General features: G+C 36.1%; 2 protein-coding genes across 8 annotated transcripts in view; one reads left to right on the top strand and one right to left on the bottom strand.

The window, feature by feature from the left end:
* The window catches only part of LOC116842910 (alpha-tocopherol transfer protein-like), a 13,849-nt gene extending 9,458 nt beyond the window's left edge, over positions 1–4,391 (bottom strand). The window contains exons 1-3 of one of the 2 annotated variants that reach the window (XM_032812771.1): positions 4,230–4,391; positions 4,071–4,152; positions 3,319–3,442 (exon numbers count right to left, since the gene is read on the bottom strand). In XM_032812771.1, coding sequence (XP_032668662.1) covers positions 3,319–3,358 — 40 coding nt within the window. In that variant the 5' untranslated portion in view covers positions 3,359–3,442; positions 4,071–4,152; positions 4,230–4,391. Of the gene's footprint in view, positions 1–2,470; positions 2,646–3,318; positions 3,443–4,070; positions 4,153–4,229 lie in introns of those variants that run through there. The other variant, XM_032812772.1, reaches the window with a different exon arrangement.
* Positions 2,780–24,833, top strand: part of LOC116842907 (alpha-tocopherol transfer protein) — a 27,858-nt gene continuing 5,804 nt past the window's right edge. Inside the window, exon 1 of one of the 6 annotated variants that reach the window (XM_032812760.1) lies at positions 2,780–2,929. Coding sequence is in view for 1 of the 6 variants with exons in the window: in XM_032812757.1 (XP_032668648.1) it covers positions 22,378–22,386 (9 nt within the window). In the remaining 5 variants the exon portion in view is untranslated. Of the gene's footprint in view, positions 2,930–15,782; positions 16,223–21,204; positions 22,387–23,405; positions 24,591–24,833 lie in introns of those variants that run through there. The other 5 variants (XM_032812759.1, XM_032812756.1, XM_032812757.1 and 2 more) reach the window with 5 other exon arrangements.

The following is a 24,833-nucleotide window of genomic DNA, read 5'->3' as shown; positions in this document are numbered from 1 at the left end:
ATATATATATATATATATATATATATATATATATATATATACATATATTCGATATATACAGTGAGAGAAACAAGAAAGGTTCTCTTTTTTTCGACGCATTTTTTATGAGTGGCAAAACGGAAGTTTGTCGATTTGAATTCCAAGAATGTTATTTGGGAATTAATACGATACTTTCAACATTTTGAAAAAGTCGTTTTTAGACATTGATTGAAAGCAGATTTTAATATTCTCTTTATTCAATCTTATAAAGATTTGAATATAAGGGGAAGATATATTAAATTTTTAAGTTAATTCATTGGGCGAATATGCTAATTCCCCTTATCTAAAATGTATAAAGATATGCGAGATAAGATACAATAAAATACACAAAACAAGTTTCTTACTAAGAAAGACCACAAAGTTTGAATTTCGCTTTATTTTACAGAGATGTCTTTTTTTCAATTAGTTGCACGTAATGTCTAATTTAAACATGTAATGTCTAATTTATTGCTCTTATGACTTGCACTACTTTATTTTCTTACTTTTTTATCTATAATCAAATCTGATGCAGAGTAAGATCCGCGGCACATGTGACACGTGCAACGCAGATAATGGCAGAGGCGCCTAATTTAAAGTGAAGTGGTCGCGTAACTTGTTAGGAAGCTGTTATGACCCACTCGAACTTTTCCTAAACGGGCCATAATCAGCTTCTAGCAAATTAGCAGCCGTTTTATTTTCAATTGGGCGCCTCGAATCGAATAAAGAGATTTTCGCTATCCGTTGAAATAATTCGCCGCAGATGAAATCCAAAGGAAAAGGCAATCGAGAAACGATCGGGTTTACCAGGGCAAAGAACCCGCGCGTGTTAGAGAGGCTAAACAGAGTGCTCTCAAGAAAATAGCGAGCTGTGGGAAGCGCGGTTTATGATATAGTTGTCGTTAACGGTTCGCAACGCGGAATTATATCGCTCCAGTAATTCATTCGTAGCGGAACACTCGACTGCGTTAAACAGATCACGAATAGCAGTACTCCATGGTTCAAGGATTCCGCGCAAGAACTATTTATACGGCGTGCCTTCTTATTACAAGCAGGTTAGGAAGCATTATTACACCTGTCTTCTCGTCGTATGCATAGTTACGATCGTCATTACTATAAGAAATTTGTATCACAATATAAAACACCCAAGAATAAAAAACCCAAGGATATTATTTCATATGTCTCATTATAAGAATCTTATACTGATGATGATGCATTAGTATAATGTATTCTACGAATAATGTGTATTCTACGAATAATATGTATTCTACGAATAATGTGTTGCACGAACAAAAAAATATTGACTGCTGTTATTAACCATGTGTAGAAAAACAAAACACAGCATTATCGTCAAGCCGACGAAACGTTAAAATTACGAAGAAGCATTTTTGGCAATTTTTTCTATCACGTACATAACTGCAGTCGTTTGACACGCATCACGGCGCAAACACGGATTTATAAACACAAAAAATTATTACAATTCAAAATTGAAACATTTCAGGTAACGAAAGTCGATTTTAATTCCTCAGACATTATTTTTAATCGTTTAACACGAATAATGTTTGTTTAATCCGAATAGCCGGTACTACTACTATCGCACAAAGCATGATCAATTTTCTCGACCACGAAAAATACTGTTTTAATGTCCGCCGGAGCTTTATGTTTATACCGTAGAGTTAACGGACGATACTCAGTCGAAAATCAAACAGTCGTTAGTTTGCTAGAAGCTGATTATGAGCCATAACCGATTGAATCGTTTAGGAGGAGTCCAAGTGAGCCATAATTCCAGAAACTCCCAGAAAGTTACTTAACCACTTCATTTTCGTCTGGGCATCGTCGCATTCCGGCACGTAGTGTGGTGACGAAATGATTTCGAAGAGTTTTTATGTGTATATATATATATATATATATATATATATATATAAAAGGAGAAACACACTTAGCCATTATGTATCCAGTTGAGGTAAAAAAAGTATATATATATATTTAAGTATTTTTTGCGCGTGCTGCGACACGCACGCTTGGATATAGAAAATTGACTCGTAAAAATAACGACTTGTTTAACCTCTCGTTCAGAATTTCGTAACAGATAAATCGACTCGAGTTCGATCCCAACGATCACACTTGATCGATTTTGTGATATTATTTCGTTCATCATATCAAACTATATATCATAATAAACTATATTGCCGAGAAGAAACTATAGCGCGTCACGCGTAATAATCCGTGTAGTTGTCTTCTTCTTATTCTTCCTGTAGTCGTATGAAGCGTATAATTTTCTCGCGCGCGCACTCAAATCGCTCTCTTTTTCTTTCTCCCTTCCTTATTCTATCTCTCTCTATCTCTTTCTTTCTTTCTCTCTCTCTCTTTCTCTCTAGCGTATCGGGCAGACACGTACCAAAATTGCACAGTCACATGATCGCACCCACAGTTAAGAGAATAATTTAATACTCACTATTAGTCAGTGCCATGATGATGATATACTATCGATTAGATGCGATGCACTTCGCAAGTCAACTCGAAACGAATTCACATGTGACACGAAACTCAATTAACAACGGCCCGGCTCCGAAGACGACCCGAACGGCACCGAAAAACGGACGAAAATGCTGCCGTTACCACGCCGATATCCGTTCTTATAGCGTAGTCGTGTAGTCTTCGGGGTCAGGAAGGTGGTAGCAGGCAGCAGCCGTTGATTTTCCATGAGCGCACGACCATTCTACCGTCGCACGCGAACGTGACTGACGTGTCACTTTATTGTCGCTATCAAGTGTCCCCGTGACCGCGCAAACAAAACGACCCGATAAACAAGTGAGATGATGACGATCAATTTTACGAGATGCACATCGGCAACACGATACATTAATCGATACGTGACCTAAACAAGAATCCTCTGCCAGAGTACGTCGCGTGTGTAAGTGTTCAATATTTAATATTTGACTTACACTCAGCAACCGTTAACATAAATTAGTATAAATTCAATGTTAATTATTGTATCATGCAAAGTCGTCATATCTGAATATTAGCGATGAAGTCATTCGTTTTCGACCGCCGATCAGCGATTTGAAAAATGTCCGCTAGACAAAGATATTCTTGGGAGTCAGAGGAATTGGAGTAGAGAAAGGAAATTATACATATACGTTGGAAAATTGTGGCGTAAATTTCCAAGATTAATGAAAGAAATAATTACTATGATAGAAAAACTAGCTAAAATCTTTTGTAAACAGTAACTGTAAACAGTTACTTTTGTCTCGAAGTAACAAAGTTCTATGAAAACAGCGAGATATATGGAGAATGTCATACCTTTTGACATGGCTATCTTCTGGAACTGAGATTCTACCATGTATGCACGACCGTGGAGCTAACGATTCAACTGACGAGGAGCGGCTGAAACGATTAACTCGATCACTGCACGTGCTGACGTGTTCTGTGTGAAGAAACGAACTATAAATTATCTTTCTTCACTCGCTTTACTGAGAAGGTGTCTGCTCTTTGACCTCTTTTCGCAATTATTATGTACTCGTTTCTTCTCCACCTCACCGCTTCAGTATCAATCGAGCTTCATGCTCGGTCACAACAACTTAAATAATAAATAATAGATAAAGTTGCCGATAGCTACGTAGAGAATAATTATTCAATTTCTAAAGAAACGCAGATTTGAATCGATATCATATGCAGAGAGAGATCTCATGTGTCCTACGAATATTGGACTATCTGAAAAAATATCGCAAATCTACCGACTTGTCTTTGTTACTAGTAGGATTTACAGCATCTAATAGAAACTCCGGGTATGTCACTTTGAAGAGCGCGATATGTCTCAGATTCCGCATTCAAGATATAAATTATCGTTACAGGCACAGTTGTTGGTAGTAATTTGTCATAGTAATAGCAAACATACATTATACAATAAACATTATTACACTTATCGTCTCTTGAATTAACGAACACGCCGATAAGATAACATTATATAATCCAAGTTAATTATGCTGCTATACAATAAAGAGTATTTACAAAATATATCTTCGTGACTGATAAAAGCAATAGATAAAGCTTACTTGTTTATGTGATAAGCTTTCTTCTTTTTATAACTACCGATGTCCAGTAATCCGACTCCATTAATCGTCCCTTTTGCATTGCCTAAAACATACAAGAAATTCTTGCAGGTGCACATCATCAGTAGCTAATTTAAATCTCTAGTAAACACATTTATTTACTTCGACCGTTAACTCTCGCATTTGATTTAATCTACAAAGTTTAACGCGACCAGTTCGTTCAATTTGATTATTGTTTTGTGCGGTGAATATAAACACTAAATGAATGATGCTGTAGAAACAGAGACGGACACACGTTAGAGTAGTTGAGAAAGCAAGTAGCGATTGTGGCGGAACGTCATATCGCTGGAGGACGTCTGGTGGATTGCTACTCCGAGGACAAACTGTATTACGCGTCTGGTGAACCATGAAAGCCGACTGGCAAGTTTCCTTTGGCCGGACCGAAGTCCGGTTTGTCCCGATATCGATCCCGTAAAACGCCTACTGACGGATTATCAATAAATACAATACTATAAAGATATAAACCAGGATTCGATCGATCATTGAAGTAGTTAATAACTCGTAATTAGTGCATGAACAAATAACGTGCGACGGAATGACGGAGGAATGAATTCGCGTTGCAAATTTAGTGCAAACAACTTTTGATTGTCTAAAAAATTCGCGACAGTCACGTCGTTAATCTACAACACTAACAGTATATTATCAATGCTCTCGTTTACCGCCGATTATGTTTATCTCTCGCATTTATTTTAAATATATATTATACGATAACTGTGAGTATGTATTCTTTCGAGTGAGAAAACGTTATGGATAGAAAGGTTGTCCGTAATTTTTCTGACGAGCCCTCCTATTAGACAAGAGATGGGGAATTTACAAATAATTACGGGCAAAATCATGAACAATTCTTTTGCTCACGATCATACGTGGAATTTTCCAAATTTTATTATTCTCGCGCAAAAACAACCACGTGTTATAATTAATTGTCCAATGAAACAGGATTATTCATTGACACCTGTACTTTCTCAAAGTTATCGGTAAAACGAGCATTTCAACGGTAATCAGTGAGTATTTACAGTTTTTCAGTTTGAAACACTCTCACTTTACTGCTCCGTCTCATGTCTCACTGCTTCATACCAGTGGAAGTAAAATTTCACTACAAAATCTGCACAGTAGAGAAAACGCCCAGCAGTCGGCCCACAGATATTGTCAGATATTAAAGATTTAAAAGAAAAAATAGATAAGTAAATAATAAATAATATAATTCATAACAATATAATTAATAAAACCCTGTACATCTTGATATTTAAATCCGAGCAAGGGTATCGAAAACTAGTGAGTGCTGTAACAAGTACTAGTTATTGATCGTTTCCAGCTTTCTGCGTTTGTGACAATAGAATTAATGGCTTCTATACGTCTTGCGCGATGCATGATGATGGTGATGTTTGTGTTGCGCAAAATGTATCAACAATTGTCACTATTATTAATAGTCACTATTATTAACTGATTCAGCGAGATTTTAATGTAATTGCAGTTCTTTATTTATAACTAAATCACCAGTTATAAGTTTAGCGTTTCAACGACAAATACAGTAATTGTACTTTAAAGAATAAATTTGAGAAATATCGCCAGGATAATAATTTTCGGTGCACGAGCACGACAAACATAATATCAAAGAAGGAATACGTAGATGATACACGTGCAATTTTACACTGTCGAAACTTACTACTCATTATCTTGGAACATTCAGAAAGCACTCTTCGTGCACTCCTGTCGTGACTGCGTCATGCCTAACCGTACTGATAACCGACTTCTTTTGCACAAAGTATGAAAAACGTGCGCTTTCGCAATAATGTGTGTACTTATCAGCAGGATGCAGGAAAATAATTAGCGATAGAACCTAAAGACTGGGTGCAGGTTTGTGATGTATGTTCTTTATGCGGAACCTTATCGCGGGCTGTTCTCATCTAATAAACGTGAAGTGTTGCAGTTCACTCCATCGTCTATTCACGTCCGACCAGTGCCTCAAAAGGAAAATGCCATAATCACGACTAGTGACTTGTAATAGAAATTAAAGCTGTTGAACATTTTTATGTATTGCCAGAAAAAACGAGTGTCTCGCGAAATGTTGGCAAGACTTGTCATTAGAGCAGGTCTGCTTTTTTACTATGTATCTATCTAGCTCATAGACACCCGGAAGAAATTAGTTTACGCATGCTGCATGGCTAATGAAACTCTATTAATTTACTATTTTGCATATGCAATTTCAACATACAAAGCACACAGTAAAGGAAGAGTTTTTCTCTTCCTTTTTTTTATGTCCATACAGAATACAGAGTATAATTCCATATAAATGTAGTAGTTATATCCATGTCGAATGTTTGTTTTTCGACACGTATATGCTTCGACACAGTCTACAAAGGATATTATCCTATGATTACGCGAGTGAAACATTGACCGAGAAAACATTAAGATGACGCGAAACGTCATAACAAATTATTATTTAATAATTATACAAAAGAATTGTATTTCAGACAATTGTATTTGCTATTATTAATGTCAACATGTTCCACAACAACTTCCGAGTGCTTTTTTTTCTTATTCTTTGATTACATATGCTTCGTATATCAAGGTTCAATGTAAATTGCAACACCGGTTACGTTAGCTCTTGGCTAAGGAAAAAAAAAAAGATCATGAATCGCGAAAACTAGGTAATGGAACAAAACGAATAGAACTGTCAAGTTCCGCGTGTCATGCGAGTAAACGAATGTAAAACGAATGGTATGACTGTCCAATTGCCGTAATTCGAAATAAAAATAATTAACCTTAATATGTAATATAATTACTAATAAAATAAATAAGACTATTTATATTAACGCGCGTTATATGTACGCGTTATAGTGTACAATTTACTAGTCACAATTTCTATAATCGCATCAAGTGGCGTGACTGCTGGAATCCACGCAGGCAAGTTATTATGCAACGAGTGATTTATGTGTTTGTTCTCTTTTTATTTTTGCTATACGTGATCGCGCACGTGAACATTCTCCAGCTCTCGAATAAACATACAAATTTACTTGGGCACCTAAATAATTTCCCCAGTCATCGTGTTAATAAACGCGGACTTGTGCACTCTAAAGATCCACTTTATCTAGAGTTTGATTTTCCTCGAGATTCCTATCTAAGCCGAGCCCACAAATGATCAATATTTCAATTCAAGCCATATAGCGATAGTGTAAATTTTATACTTCCGTCTTACTTGACTCTCGATAGAATTCCCAATCGACAATGAAACAGAAAGTTCCGCGTGAGAATAATGCCACTTAGAGACATTTATCGGAAATCTTCTACAAGGGTTTACGGCGGTGAATAAACTTTCATCTCGTCTGTTCAAATGATTATTAACTCAGTTTATGTGGCAGTTTATACGCATTGTTTTGATATATCGCCGTGTACCCAGCTGATACTAACACCCGTAGCGCAAGTGACACGTGATGAAATCAATTGGCAATCCAACAAATCCATAATTTTTGCTTGCACAAATCTTCACGAGATTAAAGATCTAACACTTCTCGGAGCTAATTATTTATTATTTCTTATTTATTTATGATTATTTTTTCATTCGTAAAAAATATTAATTAAAAAAGCTGATAGCACTCGGTTTTCTTCAGTCGGATCGAAACCATAAACTGGATTACGGAATCTTATAAAGACTGTAGCATCGGAACCAAAACTATACTGTTAAATAGTTTTTAATCTACGATTCTTTTTATTTGCTTATTTTAGTTCTCATTTTACGATTTATACTTGCATTATTAACGTCTTGCGTCCTGCATTCAATGAAAAGCAACTTGATAGTCATCTATTTTCCACGTAATCTATTATCTTCGAACGTTAGTAGCACTTTTTATAATGCATATACAGTATCATAAATATACGCATTCGGACATGTTAGATACTATTTTATTACATATTTTTCATTTGTTTATATTTTTCACGATTTAATATTTTTGATAAACAGTCTATTTTTGTATGTTGTATTTTGATCTAAACCCGATAAAAATTAACCTCAGTAAAAATTGTATACACACACACACACACACACACATATATATATATATATATATATATAGAATCATATATACATAAGAGTTTCTAATAAATAAGTTGTAGTGGCGACATCTGCCGTCTTATACATTAGGTCAAATCACTGAAATATATACTACCTGGAATGCGCCTCTTGAGTGTTGCGGGATGAGAGAGAGTATGCTTGTAGGTCTCGAACAGCGTTCTGTCTAGTACAGTTGAACCAAAAGCTAAGTCGGCTGATTTCTAAACATGACCTGAATCTCTGAATTAGGAACCATCTTTGCTTTGTTTTTCTTAATAAATCGATAAGTGAATACTAATAAATAAGAAAAAATAGATCTATACATATTTTTTATATCCTAAAACTTTCGTTCATAAGCTTAAGTCACTGCCATTCAGTGGTCATTGCTTTTCATATTATCTCTAACTTTTAACTTGGATTATATCACATTCTCCCCACTCTCAACTATACTATGAATCAGACAAAGATAAGAGAAGAAACTTCTCTCTCATCCCGCATGCCTCAAGAGGCAGCGCGTAATAATTTTTTTTCATTAATAACTAAAAATCTGACACCTTGTATATATATGCATCCCATTGTATAGTATTTACACCGTTACGTATCTACATTGTTATCGTACAAATGTTTTGCAACATAATATAGTAACAAGATAATAGTATCAAAATTAATTGAAAAAACAAATGGAAAAAGAGTTGAAAGTCAATAATATTAAACACAATTATTAAAAATGTTTAGCAAATACTGATTGATATTGTTTAAGTGATCCACAAGTCAACAAGTCAAAAATATTTTAGATTAAATCTTATTTATAGAGCTCACCTCATCGCATCACGTACATTAATAAACTAATCTTCTTTTACTAATATTTCAAACTTTCACGTAATTGTTTGCAAAATGATAAAAGAATTTTACGTTAAACTCAATTTATCTGTACATGATGAGTACGCGTTTTACTAACAATTATATGAAATTTTAAATTATTTGTGAAAGAAGATAAATTTATTAATATACGTGATGCGACGCGTGAGATTAGCTCTATAAGTAAGATTTAATTTAAACTCGACTTCGACTTGTGGACTTACCGCATTAATGACATCAGTCAGTATTTACTAAAAATTCTTAATATCTTTCTGATAATTATATTTAATATTATTGACTTTTCAGCTTTTTTCCATTAATTTTTTTTATTAACTTTTATTCGATAATATTGTCTTGTTATTATTATGTTGTTGCAAAACATTTTCTTGTCACCTTCTAGGATAATCCTGATATATACATTTTTTTGTAGAAGAGAGAATCAGAATTTTTCCCGCCATTCGCCATCTGTTAGCGCCATCTCTTGAGAAAAAACAATTAAACATAGGAAAAAATAATTAATTATAGGAAGACAATGTATCTTAATGTAAAATTTTGCATTTTTTGACTTTGAAATGAAATAATTCAGCTTATAGAGCAAAAATAAAAAACGTATGTTATATAATTGAACTATGATGAATCGATTAAACCTTCTTAATCGCTTTGATCCGATCAGTTGTTATGGCGGTACGATTATCTGGCCACCTCTCAATAATACACTCTTAAATAATACACGGCTACTCTCGCTGCCCGTGTCTCGCTTCACGCGTGCACTTGAAGCGAGACACTATCGTGTCTCTAAATATTAATATTTATATAATCAATAATTTTATAGATATAATTTAAAAGTGTATCTGTATGAATAAAAACAAATTTAAGAAACCAAAACCGAAAAAAACAATTTGTGAACAATGCCAATGCTTCCATTATTAAAGAAATTGAAATCGTCATTAAATATCTTAATGGATCGTTACAGGAATCGAATCGATATTTCTGTTCGGTCGGAGTTCCTGATTTATACTGATTACAAAATTTGATTATTCGAAGGAGTATTATAATAAAACATTTATATTAATCCCACTCGTGAGAAAATATGAACGCATCAATTAATGGTCGGTACGACTTGACGATAAAACATCAACGTCTAAATTACGGAACAATTTGTCATATTATCGTGCATAAAGGAATGCCGGAAGATGAAAATTTATTTTTCATAGTTCGTACAATATACGCGAGTGCGGAAGATCTCGCATGATGCGCTAAGCCGTAGTGTCGAGAGTGTCCAGATCCAGGTGTGCTTCCGACTCTAGATAAATTTAGTTCCACTCGCGCTCGAGCGACGATTTCCCTTTCTACGGGAATGTAGTCGGCCGATGGTCTTTGTATCGTTCAGTGAGAGTTCACGCTTGGGAATTGCATAAGCGCTTTAAACGGCTGTACTCGCCGTCGTATACGCAGCCTTTGATCGCCACGATGTTGGCTCTCCGCTTGATGTTAAAGGTCACGTTAGAAAATCGAACGTCTCTTCCTTATAGTTGATGACACATGAAGGATTACAGATGAAGGATTGTCGGCTCACTCAAGACCTACTCTTTAATTAAATTTATTACATTTGACATTTACGATCGTTCGCCAGCGTTGTGGTATCATTCGTATACCTCTATCGTAAGATGTGATTGGTTTATCGTCAAAGAAGACGGGAAGTCAGATCCAACAAATCTGTTCAAATATATTAACGAATTTGCTTACTCGCGATCTATTTGAACGCAGAGAAACCTTCTTTGATTTTACGTTTGTTTTGTTTGAACAGAGTTTAAGTTGAAATCTAAGTTTATATTATCATTAAAAAACTGGTCCTATGAGAAAGCGGGCTGCCACAATGCTGCAAAGCTTGACCACAATGTTGAGAAAAACTTGACTTCAAATCAGTCGAGCAATTTACTAGTGCAAAACGATGCGACAGTACAAGTCTCATGTAATGATGTTATTTTCCTGAAAATAAGGAGACCGTGTTTAGATGACCTCTAATCAAGAGCATGTTGTTCATGTGCTTTTTTTAGTATTTATTTTGAGAAGAATAGTGAGGGGGAGGGGATATAAAATCGCGAAATATTCTTTTTAGAACATATACACTTTTTTCCTGAGTTTTATTAAAATCGAAATAATATTACAGTTAAAAAATAAGAAAGAACTGACTTAGTAATAGCAAAGTCAATTTTCGTGCTTCTCGAAATTTTGTATTAATATCCTTCACCTCGTGAGTGAATAAAATGACATGTTATTTGCTAGAATGAAGTTTCTTGCAAGTGTATGATATATTGTTTCAGATAACAGTAATTTTCATTCATAAAATGATTGAAATCGGCCATATAGATGACGAAAATAGGTAAAATTGGCTCATGATTAAGGAACGGCAAGATTGCGGAGATCTCTCGTGAAAATCCCGCAATTACTAACCAGGCTACATATTTTATATGTGGTCTTCTTATTCTTCCCTACTCGCCAACTGAATCCAGTACCAAGATAAAAGCTGGTTATGTTATTGCATATCTGTATTTTAATTATTACAAAATAAAATTACGATTAACAGGATCGTAATTTGGCGGACGTTTGCATATAGAAGAAGGCCAGCTATCATGTTTGTACAGTCAATCATAACGATTAGTTGTTTGAGAAGTAACTTCGAAATTCTGAAGTGTAAGGTATCAGCCCTGACCTCCCCTACATATTTACATTTAAACTAGAGACAAAGGTAAGATTCGATTCGAATACAGATTATCAAAGAATCTCGAATTGAAAGAAATCCTGGAAAGTCGCGTTTCTCGCTAATAACGTAGACATACATGAGCAAAGAGTGAGCAAGCCATATTTAAATCTCTCTACTTGTCAGATCTTAAAAAGAACCAATTAAAGCAAAATTAAATAATTAAGAAGAAGTTAAGTTCCAATAGTAATAATTGGGATTTGAAGTAGTGTGATTTTTAATTGAAAGGTTCATTCACCACGTCCATAAAAATATTCAGATAACACACATTAAATGTGTGTTATCACACATTCAAGCATTATTATATAACCTCCTGCAGTTCAAAATAGTTCGTATTTATATCCAGCAATTAGCCTTTGTAAGTCATATTAATTATGTTATATTAATTATATTATATTATATTAATTATATTATGTTATATTAATTACATTAATTATGTTATTAATCAAAATTAATAACATCGATTTGAATGGGTTTGTCGTCTATTCAATCTGATTCAATTCAACATGGGAAATCCTTGATTTCTCTAATTTAAACGTACTGTGTCTAATAGAGTTTAACGGATTAGCGATGTAAGCATTTCCGTGAATTCAATATGTTTACTGCATCTTATTAATGGATAAAGCACGCGGACAGAATCTTTTCTACATCAATCCGCTTTTCACGGTAATTCTACGGCTAGAGCTCTATGGATTATGGACGGTTATCCGGTCGCTTTGAGAGTCTTGGTCTTATGAATCGCTACCTCGTACACACTGTTATGAAATGTAGCTACTCCTCATTAAGCTAATCCACGGGCGGCGAGTACACGTTCGCGTGACAGGTATAATTTCGCGAGCTCACTGCATCTTGATTCCAGTCTCTCCCTCGTAATATCCTCGTAATACGACGGGATTTCGTTACATTCGCGAAGCGCGGACCGTGAGAAATTCTAACAATGGAAAATGACTGTACGAGATGACCGGAGATGAGAAGATGGTCGGATTTTGCGTTACACTTGGAATTTCAACTTTCAGCTGAAATTTACCGATTGATTTCCCGTTGATATTAACTGGAGGTAGTCAATATGCATTTACACTTATACTCAAATTAAAAAAAAAAAAAGAGAGAATTAGAAAGTTGTATAAGATATCATTAACATAAATTATCATACAAACCAAATTACTGAGAATTCCCAAAGGCTCAACGCAAAATTACGCTTGACGATCTTCGAAATTCGCCGGCGACAATGCAATTCACGAAGAGCGGCCGCTTTCTGGACATTTCCGTCCGGACTTGGCGGGACTAAGGACGAGTTCCAATCAATTAAACGAACATCCAGTTAAACCAACGACGTAGGCAGTTAACTAAGTGCTCGATCATCCCTGACACGGCTGAGTCTTCGCGTTCGGCGAGGCAGATTATCGCAATGCACTAAATCCACTCGCACTGAACCGGCCAACGTTAACACGGAATAGGAGTAATCAAACGTAAATTTAGAAATGCGATTTATTGTGTGCGTCACGAATAAACTGCTGCTCTGTTTTTCGCGGGACAATCTACGACGGTTAAATTGCGATCATCGGCTCGATAATATTATCGCGAGTTAGAAAGTAGCGGAAGTGATCGCTCGAGAGTCGGAGGTGCCACATCGGAGGTTTTCCTCCGTGTCTTGACAGGATAAAACGCAGTGCACGCACGGATACCGTTCTCGATTGAAGCTCCATTTCTGCGGGGCGAAATCGTCACGCACCAATTTTTGCAGCTTGTTTACCAGTGATTAGCACGACCTAAACGACCTCGTCACTTTCACGTTTCACAGGAGCGATTTTTTCTAGCGACGACCTTTGTGACTCCTTAAATGGCGAATTTATGTGTAGCCTGTGAGAGATGCGAGATCTGTTATTTATAAGACTTCGTCTGCTCGGTTGGATTATATCTTTCTGCAAACGACATATTTATATTATACTATATAATGCTCACGTTCTCTCTGCGTATCGGTCTTAAAGAATGATAAGTAACTGACGTGACATTTCGCAAGTGAAATCTTCGAGCCGCGTCTGCGACTCAATGCAACTCATTAAATCCGTGATTAAATCCGTGAATAAATTGTTATATTGTGGTAATATTGTTTGTGCTCTAAAGATAAAAAATAATAATGTCGAATATCACGTTCGCTACTAATCTCTTACTTCAGGCAAATATCATTTTTAGTGTATTATCGTACACAAAATACATATGCATAGCATAAATACATATGCATAGTATAAAAGTCTCGACAAATAGGTATGTAACGTCAAGTAGTTATATTGACTTGCAAAGCATGCTCATTGATCGAGATAGTCTTATGTTACGCATATGCATCTATCCTATGCATATGCATTTTATGTGCAATGGGCCTTACTCAAAATTTAAAATTTTACTTAAGGTTCCTGATCAATCAGTCGAGAACTCCGCGTTGACGGTGGCGACATAATTGTAAACAGCAAAATGATGAACTATTAAGTTCACAAAGTGCAGACTATTACAATAAGTTAAAGCAAAAGAAAGTATATTTCTTATTATTAACTTATTGCATTAATGAAAAGTTCATCGAAAATGAACAGACCTAATGGTGTAAATAAACGACCTATTCTTTCCTGCAAACTATAGCGTTATTACTGAATGTAGTACGTGCATATTACATGTGATACAATTGTACAAGTATGGAAATACTCCGGATACTGTGCTTATTGTGCTAATTAATGCGTATAAGTAGTTATTCGGTCATATTCGGCACCGAGCCGCAAAGCTGATTTTCTGTTAAAACGAGGCGATTTGTCAAATTTATTTTACGATTATGTATATAAGTTATTTCGGCAAAAAAGCAGTATCCAAAGCATTTCACATGTGTATAATAGATTGCAAGTGGCATTTTAATGATATATTGTTTTACTTGTGGTTCGCAGGAATCTTGGGCATAATTTTCTTCGTTTCTGATATTATTAATCCAAAATGGCTGCGGGCTGATACTTAGCATATATTAACATATATTAGCAACGTCACATGTGTATGACATATCTCTTTGTGAGATATAAACAAACCAAGTCGGTTTTACACGATTACACGAGAACAAATGTAACATGGTTTGTGGAGAGAATTTCTTAAATAAACTGTGCTTGCGAACGTGATATTTTTGTGAAAACACGTAAAAGAATCACTCGATAGCTCGCCGACGTTGCTCCACTTAGGACTTCCTCGATTCTAAATTCGCCATTGCGTGTTGTGCTTGCTGCCTACAGTTCTGTTTATTAATAAGCGTACTTCAGCGGTTGATACGGAGCGTAACGAAGCGATTGGTCTCCAAGAATGACTTTTCTGCACTTCAAAATTAAAGTACCCGCGAGTAGCGATGCATGACCGTGCATTTATTATGGAGAAATGTGCCGCGTGCGGGACGTATGTAATCTTATCAAATTATGCGTATGCACATATCGTGTTCACGCGTGCTATGTACCAGAGAAATTATTAGATTTTCTCTTAGGAACGAATAATTGTTCTAAAATTCGACAACACCGACATACCCGACAATACGACAGCGATCTTCCGTTAATTAATTCAAATTATATCAATCGCGCTGCATTGTAAAGTAATATTTAATCCATTAATCATGTCATTGTGGATTTAATTATGGCACTAATTAACGAAATAATTTCCTCAGTCCCGCGCAATCAAATTTCTTTTCGTTCACCGTCACTAGACTTACTGTTGCGTTCGTTAATTAGAGTGGATTATTAAAGAACTCGCGTATCGGCTGTTATCTTTATTAGCAGTAGCGGTTTAATGAGCAATTAAGGACCATAATCTCAACCCGGCGTTTTTTGTCAATGCAGCTTTCGCGCATTACACAAAAGGGTGATTTATCCCTCTTTCTGTCTCTCTTCTCCTCCGCTTTAATTGTTTCGATATTTTTGTTCACATCCACGAAGTTCGGCGGTTCTACGTAAACAAGTTCGCAGACGATACGCGACTTTACAATAAATAAGCCTGACTTGCCGTTCCGTCTCAGTATAGGCGCTGTACAAGCGTCTCAATTCTCGCCGGCGGCGGCTGGTTTGACGGAACGACGTTCACAGAGCGGAAGTGCGCGGCGTGGGCGCTTGATGACACAACGTGACTCCTCGAGAGAACGTCACATTCACCATCGCGAAGAAGCTGAATCGGCCGATTCCACGGTGTAGAAGTACGACGACGACCCGTTCCTAAACTCGCTCTCGGTGGAAAGGCGATTGTGTTGTAGTGTGGCGGCGACGGTCGTACAACTTTCTCGCTGTCGGAATTGTAGACGCGGAAGAAGTCAGAAAGTACTCGCGCCGGCAGTGACCGAAGCATCGGTTAGTACATACAGGATCGCTGTACCGCGAGGATCGTGTCCTAGAGCCATCCACGCGGCGCACCACCGGTCAGCCGGTGAGTTGTCAATCGTTCAATTCCGCCGTGGCCTCGAGTCCGTCGAGTCTTTTGCGTCGCGAGATACGCGGATTAATTGCGACTTTTGTACGGGTCATCTTCCTTCATTTGTCGTCGCGATGGACACGGTTTAAAAAAAAAGAAGTTGTCAGCTAACTTGAGTTATCGGTTGGGACTTACGGGGTCGATTGTCTCAGAGCAAAAACTTTATCTGCGGGCATTCCAGTTTTGCCAGCAAGTTTTTCTGTTTAATGTGTTCTTCTTCTCTCCCTCTGTTTTTTCTATTTTGAAGATCCTGTCTGATTTGTTAACATGGTGTCTATGGTAGCATTACGGTATCAGTGTGGAATTCTACAACGTGTTCCAGAACGATCTTTAAAGCTCTCGTGGAGACATAGTACGGACTGAGATGAACATAAAAGTCCTGTATCGTTTTGTGATACAATAATTATCGAGATATTAATTAAAAAAGATTTAATCACGCGAGATATAATAGATGAGCTGTAATGGCGACGTCTGCCATCCGTGTGCTTTACATTAGGTCAAACTGAACAAAAATGTCCTCCATTATTTTCCTAATAACTTTGTAGATTTTTAATTATTAATTAAAGACAATTGACGAATAATCTATCACGATATGAATGTTATCTAATTAATAAGTAAAAATCTACAAAGACAAAATAACATTAATATATTATCTGTTATTAGGAAAAGGGTAGAAAACCTTTTTGTTCAGTTTGATTTAGTGTACAAACGGCAGATGTCACCACTCTAGCTCATCTACCACATCTCGTGTGATCATTCACAAATCTTCTTTAATCAGTTATTGCGAATATCGCAAAATGATATGGAACCTTTATGTTCACCTTAATCTGTACTATGTCTCCACGAGACCTTCGAAGGTTGTTCTAGGACACGCTGTATAACGTTCGTAATTAACCAACGACCAATATTTATGACTCGACACGAGTTTTATGTTCAAAGAACTAAACATGTTTAGACATAGTCTCGTTATAGCACTTCTATTTTTTTCAAGATCTTATTGATTTTGGCTAGAAATCTTAATTTTAAAAGTCATTTGTGGATCCATGATATAACTATTTCAGTGTCAGTTGTATAGTGATGTTTATTTGTAAATTCCTCAAGAGTTATAAATGTTTTTGTATTGTGTGAAATAATTTTTGTAATAATTTTTTCTATGATCATGTTGCATTTATCACATCGACTTTGACTCCCTGAGATCTTGAACCTCGCATGATGCTATGCGTAGAAAAAGAAAGTACGAGACAGGTCAAAACAAAGTCCTCGATGCATCGTCCATTATATCTCACGGCCATCAGTTTTTTTCGTATATCGGAGCCCGTTCTGCAGGTTGCGATGTTTGTCTCAGGAATGTCGTTGCATACGGATACACTGTTAAATATTGGAGGGTCAAATTTAAACCAATTTCTTGAGTTAAATAATATTTAGTTATTTTTAACTATCATATGTGTCAAAATTTACTATTTTAACACAAAACATGTGTTTAAAAAAACAACTACATCTAATTAATCCATTTAAAACACAATATTAAGTCATTTTTTACTAAAACAAAGGTTACATTAACATATGCACATAATAAAAATTAACTAAATTTTAGTCAAATTTAATACATTTCTTAAGTTAAATTATTTAACTCCATTACATTAGTTAAATTAACGACATATTTAGTAGGAACAGTGGCGACTTATAGGAATGGTTAAAAATAACTCAAATTGAGTATAATTTGACACTACGGATTTAACAGTGTATGTGCTTTGATACAAAGAACGACGGTTCTGTAATCTGTTCTAACGGATTCGCTACTCGGAATAAAGACGGAACGAGTTTATGCACTATGCACAGAAATAAATCCAGGCGAAGGCAACGGTTTACATGCCTCCGCGTGTAAACATGCGGTTGTAAACGCACAAACATCCAATTCCAGACACAGCTCGTTTGAATATCGAAGAGTCTTTCATCGGAGAGAGAAGATTGGACCGGAATCGGATTTGCGGCGCGCGATTATTGTACAAGGTCGAGACGAATGATATATGCGATCTAAGCAGCTTGAAAACATTTGTCGAACATAATAACGGAGAATAACGGTTCCTTTGTCAGAATGAATTGCTTGAATATACCGTTTCTCACGGAGTTTCATTCGATGAAATCTAGAGGAGACGATGTGAACGTTGTCACTTTCGAGTTCGAGAAATAAAACCGCGCGCAATCGTTGAAACAGGAACAACGCAACGTAATAATACGCGGAGATAGTGTGTCGGTATTTTAACCCATTCGACTTTCTAATAATGAGTCTCGGTGAGATAAGCACCGTGTTAAAGACTAATCGAACGATCTTGCTATTTTGAATAGTTGACCATGTTGGTATTCAAAACGAAAGTCTTGATGTATTATCAGTGATATGAAGCGCGCGTAGAAAGTCACAATTCACGTTTCTGATAGCACCGTTGAAAAGTGCAATCGTGAGATCGGTACACGTTGCACGCGTTGGCGTGCAATTGCACATCACGCAGGCGCCGCGGTCGGGCCGATAATTCTTCAAGGTTGAAAGAAAAGAAAGGAGTGGAGCACTTTGGTCGTTATCTTCACGAAGGACGAAGATTGATCGTAAGGGCGTTCGTTGCGTCACGGACGAGTTAACGCGATTCGCAAAAAGGAGAACTCATTTATATCGCGATTTATCATGCTTTCAGAGCCCGAGAGAATTTTCAAGCATCGAGCGAAAACCATTTTTTATGTGTACGCAAAGAGTATGCGAGAAATGGCCTGTCCTTTTCCAACGCGGTGATTTTCCTTCAATTTCATTCTTGTCCAATTCCATTACCTTACCCCGTAGGAATTCGGAAGAAATTATCGCGTGTTTAGGACCAAAAAGCAAAAGCCAGAACAAGTACGACCGATATTTAATGTCTAACGTAATGTTTTCTTGATTAGGCGTGTGTTGCAACGTTGTTACGACAGCGCGCCACTTTCAGCTTGCTACAATGTGCATTCTGTGATGTTTCGCGAACGGAACTCGACGTTAGCGTGCATATAATAAAGGTAACGCAATAATAAAGTGACGCAAGAACAAACAATTTTGTCGCATGCCGAGCACACTTGACGAGCAATCACTGATAAGTGCAACGCGTACGTAGACACGCACGTGAGAAATATGTTATTATTATTATTGCAGAAAGTTTCAGTGACGAAATATCATCAAAAAGCGACAGCTCCAGTAACGTGTACTTAGATTACGCCAACAGAGACGCCGTTATATATTAGCAGATCCGAATTATTGTAATCTATCGTGTGCACGTGTTATCGCTAATGATAACATGCTCACGCAACGACGCGAATGGATCCCATGCAATTTTCCCAAAGATTTGTGCATAGATTGCCTTGTGAAATGTAATACACGCGCTCACACACACGCACATACTCACCTTGCGTCCCATGCTTGGCCTTTTCCATCTTGCCTACTTTGCTTGGTCTTTTCCATTACCGGATCGTTCGGTCGGCTTAGAGGGCCAAATTACATAAACTCCTCGTCGACCCCGTTTTATTCGTCATTTATTTTCCACAGGATCCACTTTGCGCGCAATAATCGCGAATCAATCGATCTGCTGATCGTCCGCGCGAACCAAGAACGGGTCTTTGTCCGAGCGAGCGCTCGCCAGAGCGCACGGCGTGTGCATGAGATCGCGTTACCGTAAGTACGTAACGTAGCTGTTAGTGAAAGCGCCGGACTGTAGATGCAACAGGATGACCCTGACACATTTCGCAACATGCCGCTGCGCCACTAGTCATTTCCCAGGTGCAATTTGTATCAGCGGTCAGAAGTTACGCCGTGCCCATTTTCTTCCGGTCGAATAATACACGCTATCTTCTTTCTCTTTGTCATTCTCTTCTCTCTCTTTCTTTCTCTTTCTCGCTCTCTCTCCCTTCCCTCCCCCTTCTCTTTCTGTATCTTTGTGTCTCCTTGAGAACTCGCAACACACGCAAATGTCGCCGACTGTGTTACCGCAACAATGTTGCTCAAAAGCAGCATTGCTTTGCGACAACTTCCGTCTTCTCGCCTATCGTTTCCTTCCGTCGTGACACAACAAGTAAATTCACAACTTGCGTATCGTGACAGATCATATCATTATAGATAAAGCAATAATCGTTTGAAGCATACAAATACACGATAAACAATTTTTTACTTTTAATAAATTGCATTCCAAGATTATCGTTTTATATCACCGTTTTTTGCATTCGCAAAATACTGTATTCCAAACTGACAAATATTATGCTGATATTTTTATAGATTTCGAAAGGAATCTAATTGGAATTTACATCACAAATGTTGCGATGTAGCGCTTGAATTGCGTATATTTAAATTACGTCGACGGACATCATCGTACTGAACTATCGCATCTGGCGAACTTTGATTTCGTGAGAATTTTTGTGCTCATTCATTATGTATTTCTTCTTATATTATTATTGGAAAAAAATCATTGTCTAATGGAAATAATTCCTGTTACGCGATAAGATCAAGGTGAAACGTCTCGTTAGCTCATGCTCTAGCAAAGCAATTTGTACAGCAGCTAAACGCAGTGTATTGCGTAAAACGTTACGCACGTAAGAAATTGCAAGACGAAATAGGGCATAAAACACAACGAGAGTGAATTAATCTTTCCAGTCCTGGGCCATATACTGCTCCAAAAACGTGTTTAAATAACTGTAACTTTGGAACAGATTAATATATTTTAAATAATATGCATTTAGTAATTCTTGCAGTACTTAAAAAAATGTTTTTTTAGTTGAAACGTATGTCTGTTGTACAAAAACAAGATATTTTATATTGAAAAATGTTAAAAATGTATTGAAAACAGTGCTTCTTCGGTTCTTTGTATAATAAATGTCTACAAATTATATAAATATATATAGGATGTCTTACAACCACCGTAAAATATTTTAATAGCGTATTCTGAAGATAAAGTAGAGTAAAAAAATCTTAATACAAAAATGTAAAAGTAAAAATCAATATTAACTGTGAAGTCGATAACAAATAATAAAACAATGTGCGTGCTATATAACTACGGGCCTGCGAATTCTATTAATCTCTTTAATCGATTATAATTTAAAAACTACTATAGCCTCGATATTTTTGTATTAGGATTTTCGACTCTACTTTATTTTCAGAATATGCTATTAAAATATCTTACGGTGGTTGTGAGACACTTTGTATACATGATAACAAAATACAATGTATTTGTAGTAATCACACTACGAATATCACAAAACGATATAGAACTTTTATGTTTACTTCGATCTATGCCTCCCCGGGAGTTTTGAAGGTTGTTCTGAGACATCCCCTGTGTGTGTCATATATGATTTTGAGAATTTTACAATTTAGAATTTATATTCATAAGCGACCAGAAAACCCTGTATATTTATTTAACAAAAAATTTGTTCGTAATTACTAAATTACAATATTTTATGATCGCCTTATTGGATCAGTTATTTTGAATTTTACAATTCTGACCTCGGATTCGTTTCGGATTAATGACTAAAAACATCTTAATATATATACAACTCATTAAAATTTGATCAGCACGAAAGACTTAGGACTTTAAGGGTTAACGAAGGCCAAGTTGGGCCAATGGAACGATCTTCCCTCGGCTAATTAACCTACGATTAATCAGATGACAATTCCGTCCATTTGAAATCGGTAAATCGGCTCCACTGGCTACGATGATGACACTTGCTCGGAGATATGTTAATAGAAATGTTGAACTGACTCAACACTGCGAAAAGATTCTCAACAACAAGATGAGGTAAGCGTCTAGCCTCGTGCAAGCCTCAACAAGGTGAACCTTAGGCTGCTTGCATCATCGTGCGATCGGCACCGGCGAGCGAACGTCGACTCATGGCATTCGAAAACCGCGTCTACTCTCGAATACGCGCTCCTCGTATAGCTCTGGTTAGGCCTTAAATCCGAACGTACGTCGTGTGTTTTGCAAAATATCTTGAAGAAAAAGGAAGATAAGACACGAATTCTTTAGCGCGCGAACGGCGACCTGCAATTCTGTTACAAGTGGTGCATGTTGCAAGTTATTTAGGAAACCTGTCACGTGTCTGTGCCGTTGATTATGTTACATGTGTGTACGATGTCGTAAATTTTATGTGTATAATGTTATATACGTTACTCGCTAGTGTGACCTATCGTTGTCCGTCATTGGAGAAAACCTGTTCGAAGGAGCGTGAAAGAAAGCGGCGATCTTATCTTAATCTTGACTAAGAGGATAAAAGTCCATCCTGTATTATTTTTTTTTCTATTCTGCGATAGGATAACATTGCGAATTGGTACATGAAAAAAATGACTTAGTAATATCACCTAAACCGCGGTAGCTGATCCAAATTTAGTCAAAAGGCTAATCGTTTAGCTATCACTGCTAAGAAATGGCTATGACAGCTAAAATACATTCGCTATGTATTTGCTATGTATTACAAATATATTAATGACATTAAAAATGCACATTATTTCAAGTAGCTACGAAATTGGCAATTATTCCTCAATTTCTTATCGTATGCATATATTAAAGAAGTTTGCCACACAGCTACAATTATTTGTTACAGACATTTATTTCTAGCAGCTAATATTTCTCGCTGTAGTTTAAACAGCGCCTAAGTTTAAACAGCGAATAAATTTAGCTTCGGTACACTGTAAAAACTGATGTGTTAAATTTAACATTTCATGTGTCCCAAATCATCCAATCTCATTTGTGTAAATTTAACACAAAGCAAACATGGTAAAAAGTAACACGCATAATATGTAAAAGATTAACACAGGAACTTAACACTTGAATACCGTCAGGAATCACAGTTTGTATTAAATTGACATATGTATAATGTTAAATTAACTAAAATAAAACGTTACTTTAACATTTGAGAGAAGTATTAATCTATGGTTTTGATGAAATGAAAATGTTAAATTGACATAATCTATGTCTGACATATTAAATATGTCAATTTAACACAACCTGTGATTCCTAATAACATTATTCAAGTATTAAATTCTCTAAAGTGTTATTTTTTTCCATATTATACGTATTACTTTTTAACACATTTGTTTTGTGTTAAATTTCCACATAAATGAGAGTGGATAATTTGGGACACATAAAATGTGTTAAATTTAACACATTAGTTTTTACAGTGTAGTATAGACATTAGCTGTTTCTATTTCAGTGACACATCTTATCTGTCACAGCTATTTTTTAGTTCTGGAAGCTAGTTTTTTTTTGCGTGCATTGTCGGCGTGTAGCACTTTAGACTGGTTCGTTATATAAGACCGTTTTTTATAAACATTTCGAAGAAACGGATATGAATTTATGTAGCTGCGATAGGTGTTCCGTCTGCAAAAAGCCGTTCAGGTCATATTCGAGATCAATTTAATTTAATAACGAGGCATGTGCGTAATCACATTGCTGCAACAGAGAAGTAAATTGCAAAAGTGTCAGCAGGAACGAAGTATAAACGGAAGTGGGATTTGCAAGAGCCGAGGAAGGCGCGTAGCTGTAGTTACGTAACTCAACGATATCTTCTTCAAAAATACCATATTGCATACACACAAAAAAATACACAGAAAAATTAACACTGCATTCGAACAAATATTACTTGTTTCACGTATTTCATAAGTTTATACATATATCCGTAAATCTATCATAAATTTTCATCACGAGCATCAAATTTATTCAAGATGCAATCTGAACTCTAATAAATTTAGAAAATGTTTCAATCAAGATTATGATATTCTTGCAAAGAAAATAAAATTTTCTCTTGAATATATGATGAATTTTCCTGAAGTTTGAGAATATATTTAATACTATTATCAAGAGAATATTTTTTGCTGAAGATAACTTTTACTTCAAACAAGGAAAGTAAACTGTGAATAATTGCTTTCCTTAACAGATAACTTTTTTCTGTGTAGAATCTTCGTGATACTCCAGACAGTCCTCTCACAGCATATTTCGCAATGCGCTTATAAACTCTTAAAATAGATATTCCAGAATATAACACACACAAACCCGTCTATGTGTGTATTAAATTTTCATTTCAAACTGATACAATGCGCGACTCGTAGATGTCACGTGTTGCAGTGCGCCTCATTAATGACAACATGATGATTCACAACGGTTAAATTAAACCATTTTATCCGTTTCCTGTTACGATATCTTCGTTCGTAGCTGGTCTGCATAAACATCTACCAATGACACAGCAGAAAGTTGGCATTTAAAGCAAATTAGCTTAAACTACTCGAGCGTTTATTCAAGTTATCACATGGTATGAAATCAGGATTGAGAAGGTAGAGTGTCCAGATTTCATGCTATTTACATTGAAAGAAAAAGTGGTTAATCTAGTTAAAATTATAATTATTTTGGCTACAACTATATTTTTTGTTGTTTTAACACAAAAGTAGTAGTATAATAATATGTATTATATATATATATATATGTGTGTGTGTGTGTGTGTGTGTGTGTGTGTGTGTGTGTCAGTGTGTGTCAGTGTGTGTGTGTGTGTGTCAGTGTGTGTGTGTGTGTGTGTGTGT

This window comes from Odontomachus brunneus, unplaced genomic scaffold (assembly GCF_010583005.1).
Source record: "Odontomachus brunneus isolate Ranch 3 - 2012 unplaced genomic scaffold, Obru_v1 Obru_scaffold_028, whole genome shotgun sequence".
Classification (NCBI taxonomy): domain Eukaryota; kingdom Metazoa; phylum Arthropoda; class Insecta; order Hymenoptera; family Formicidae; genus Odontomachus; species Odontomachus brunneus.
The sequence above is the reverse complement of the archived record's forward strand: the minus strand, read 5'-3'. Positions and strand labels throughout refer to the sequence as shown.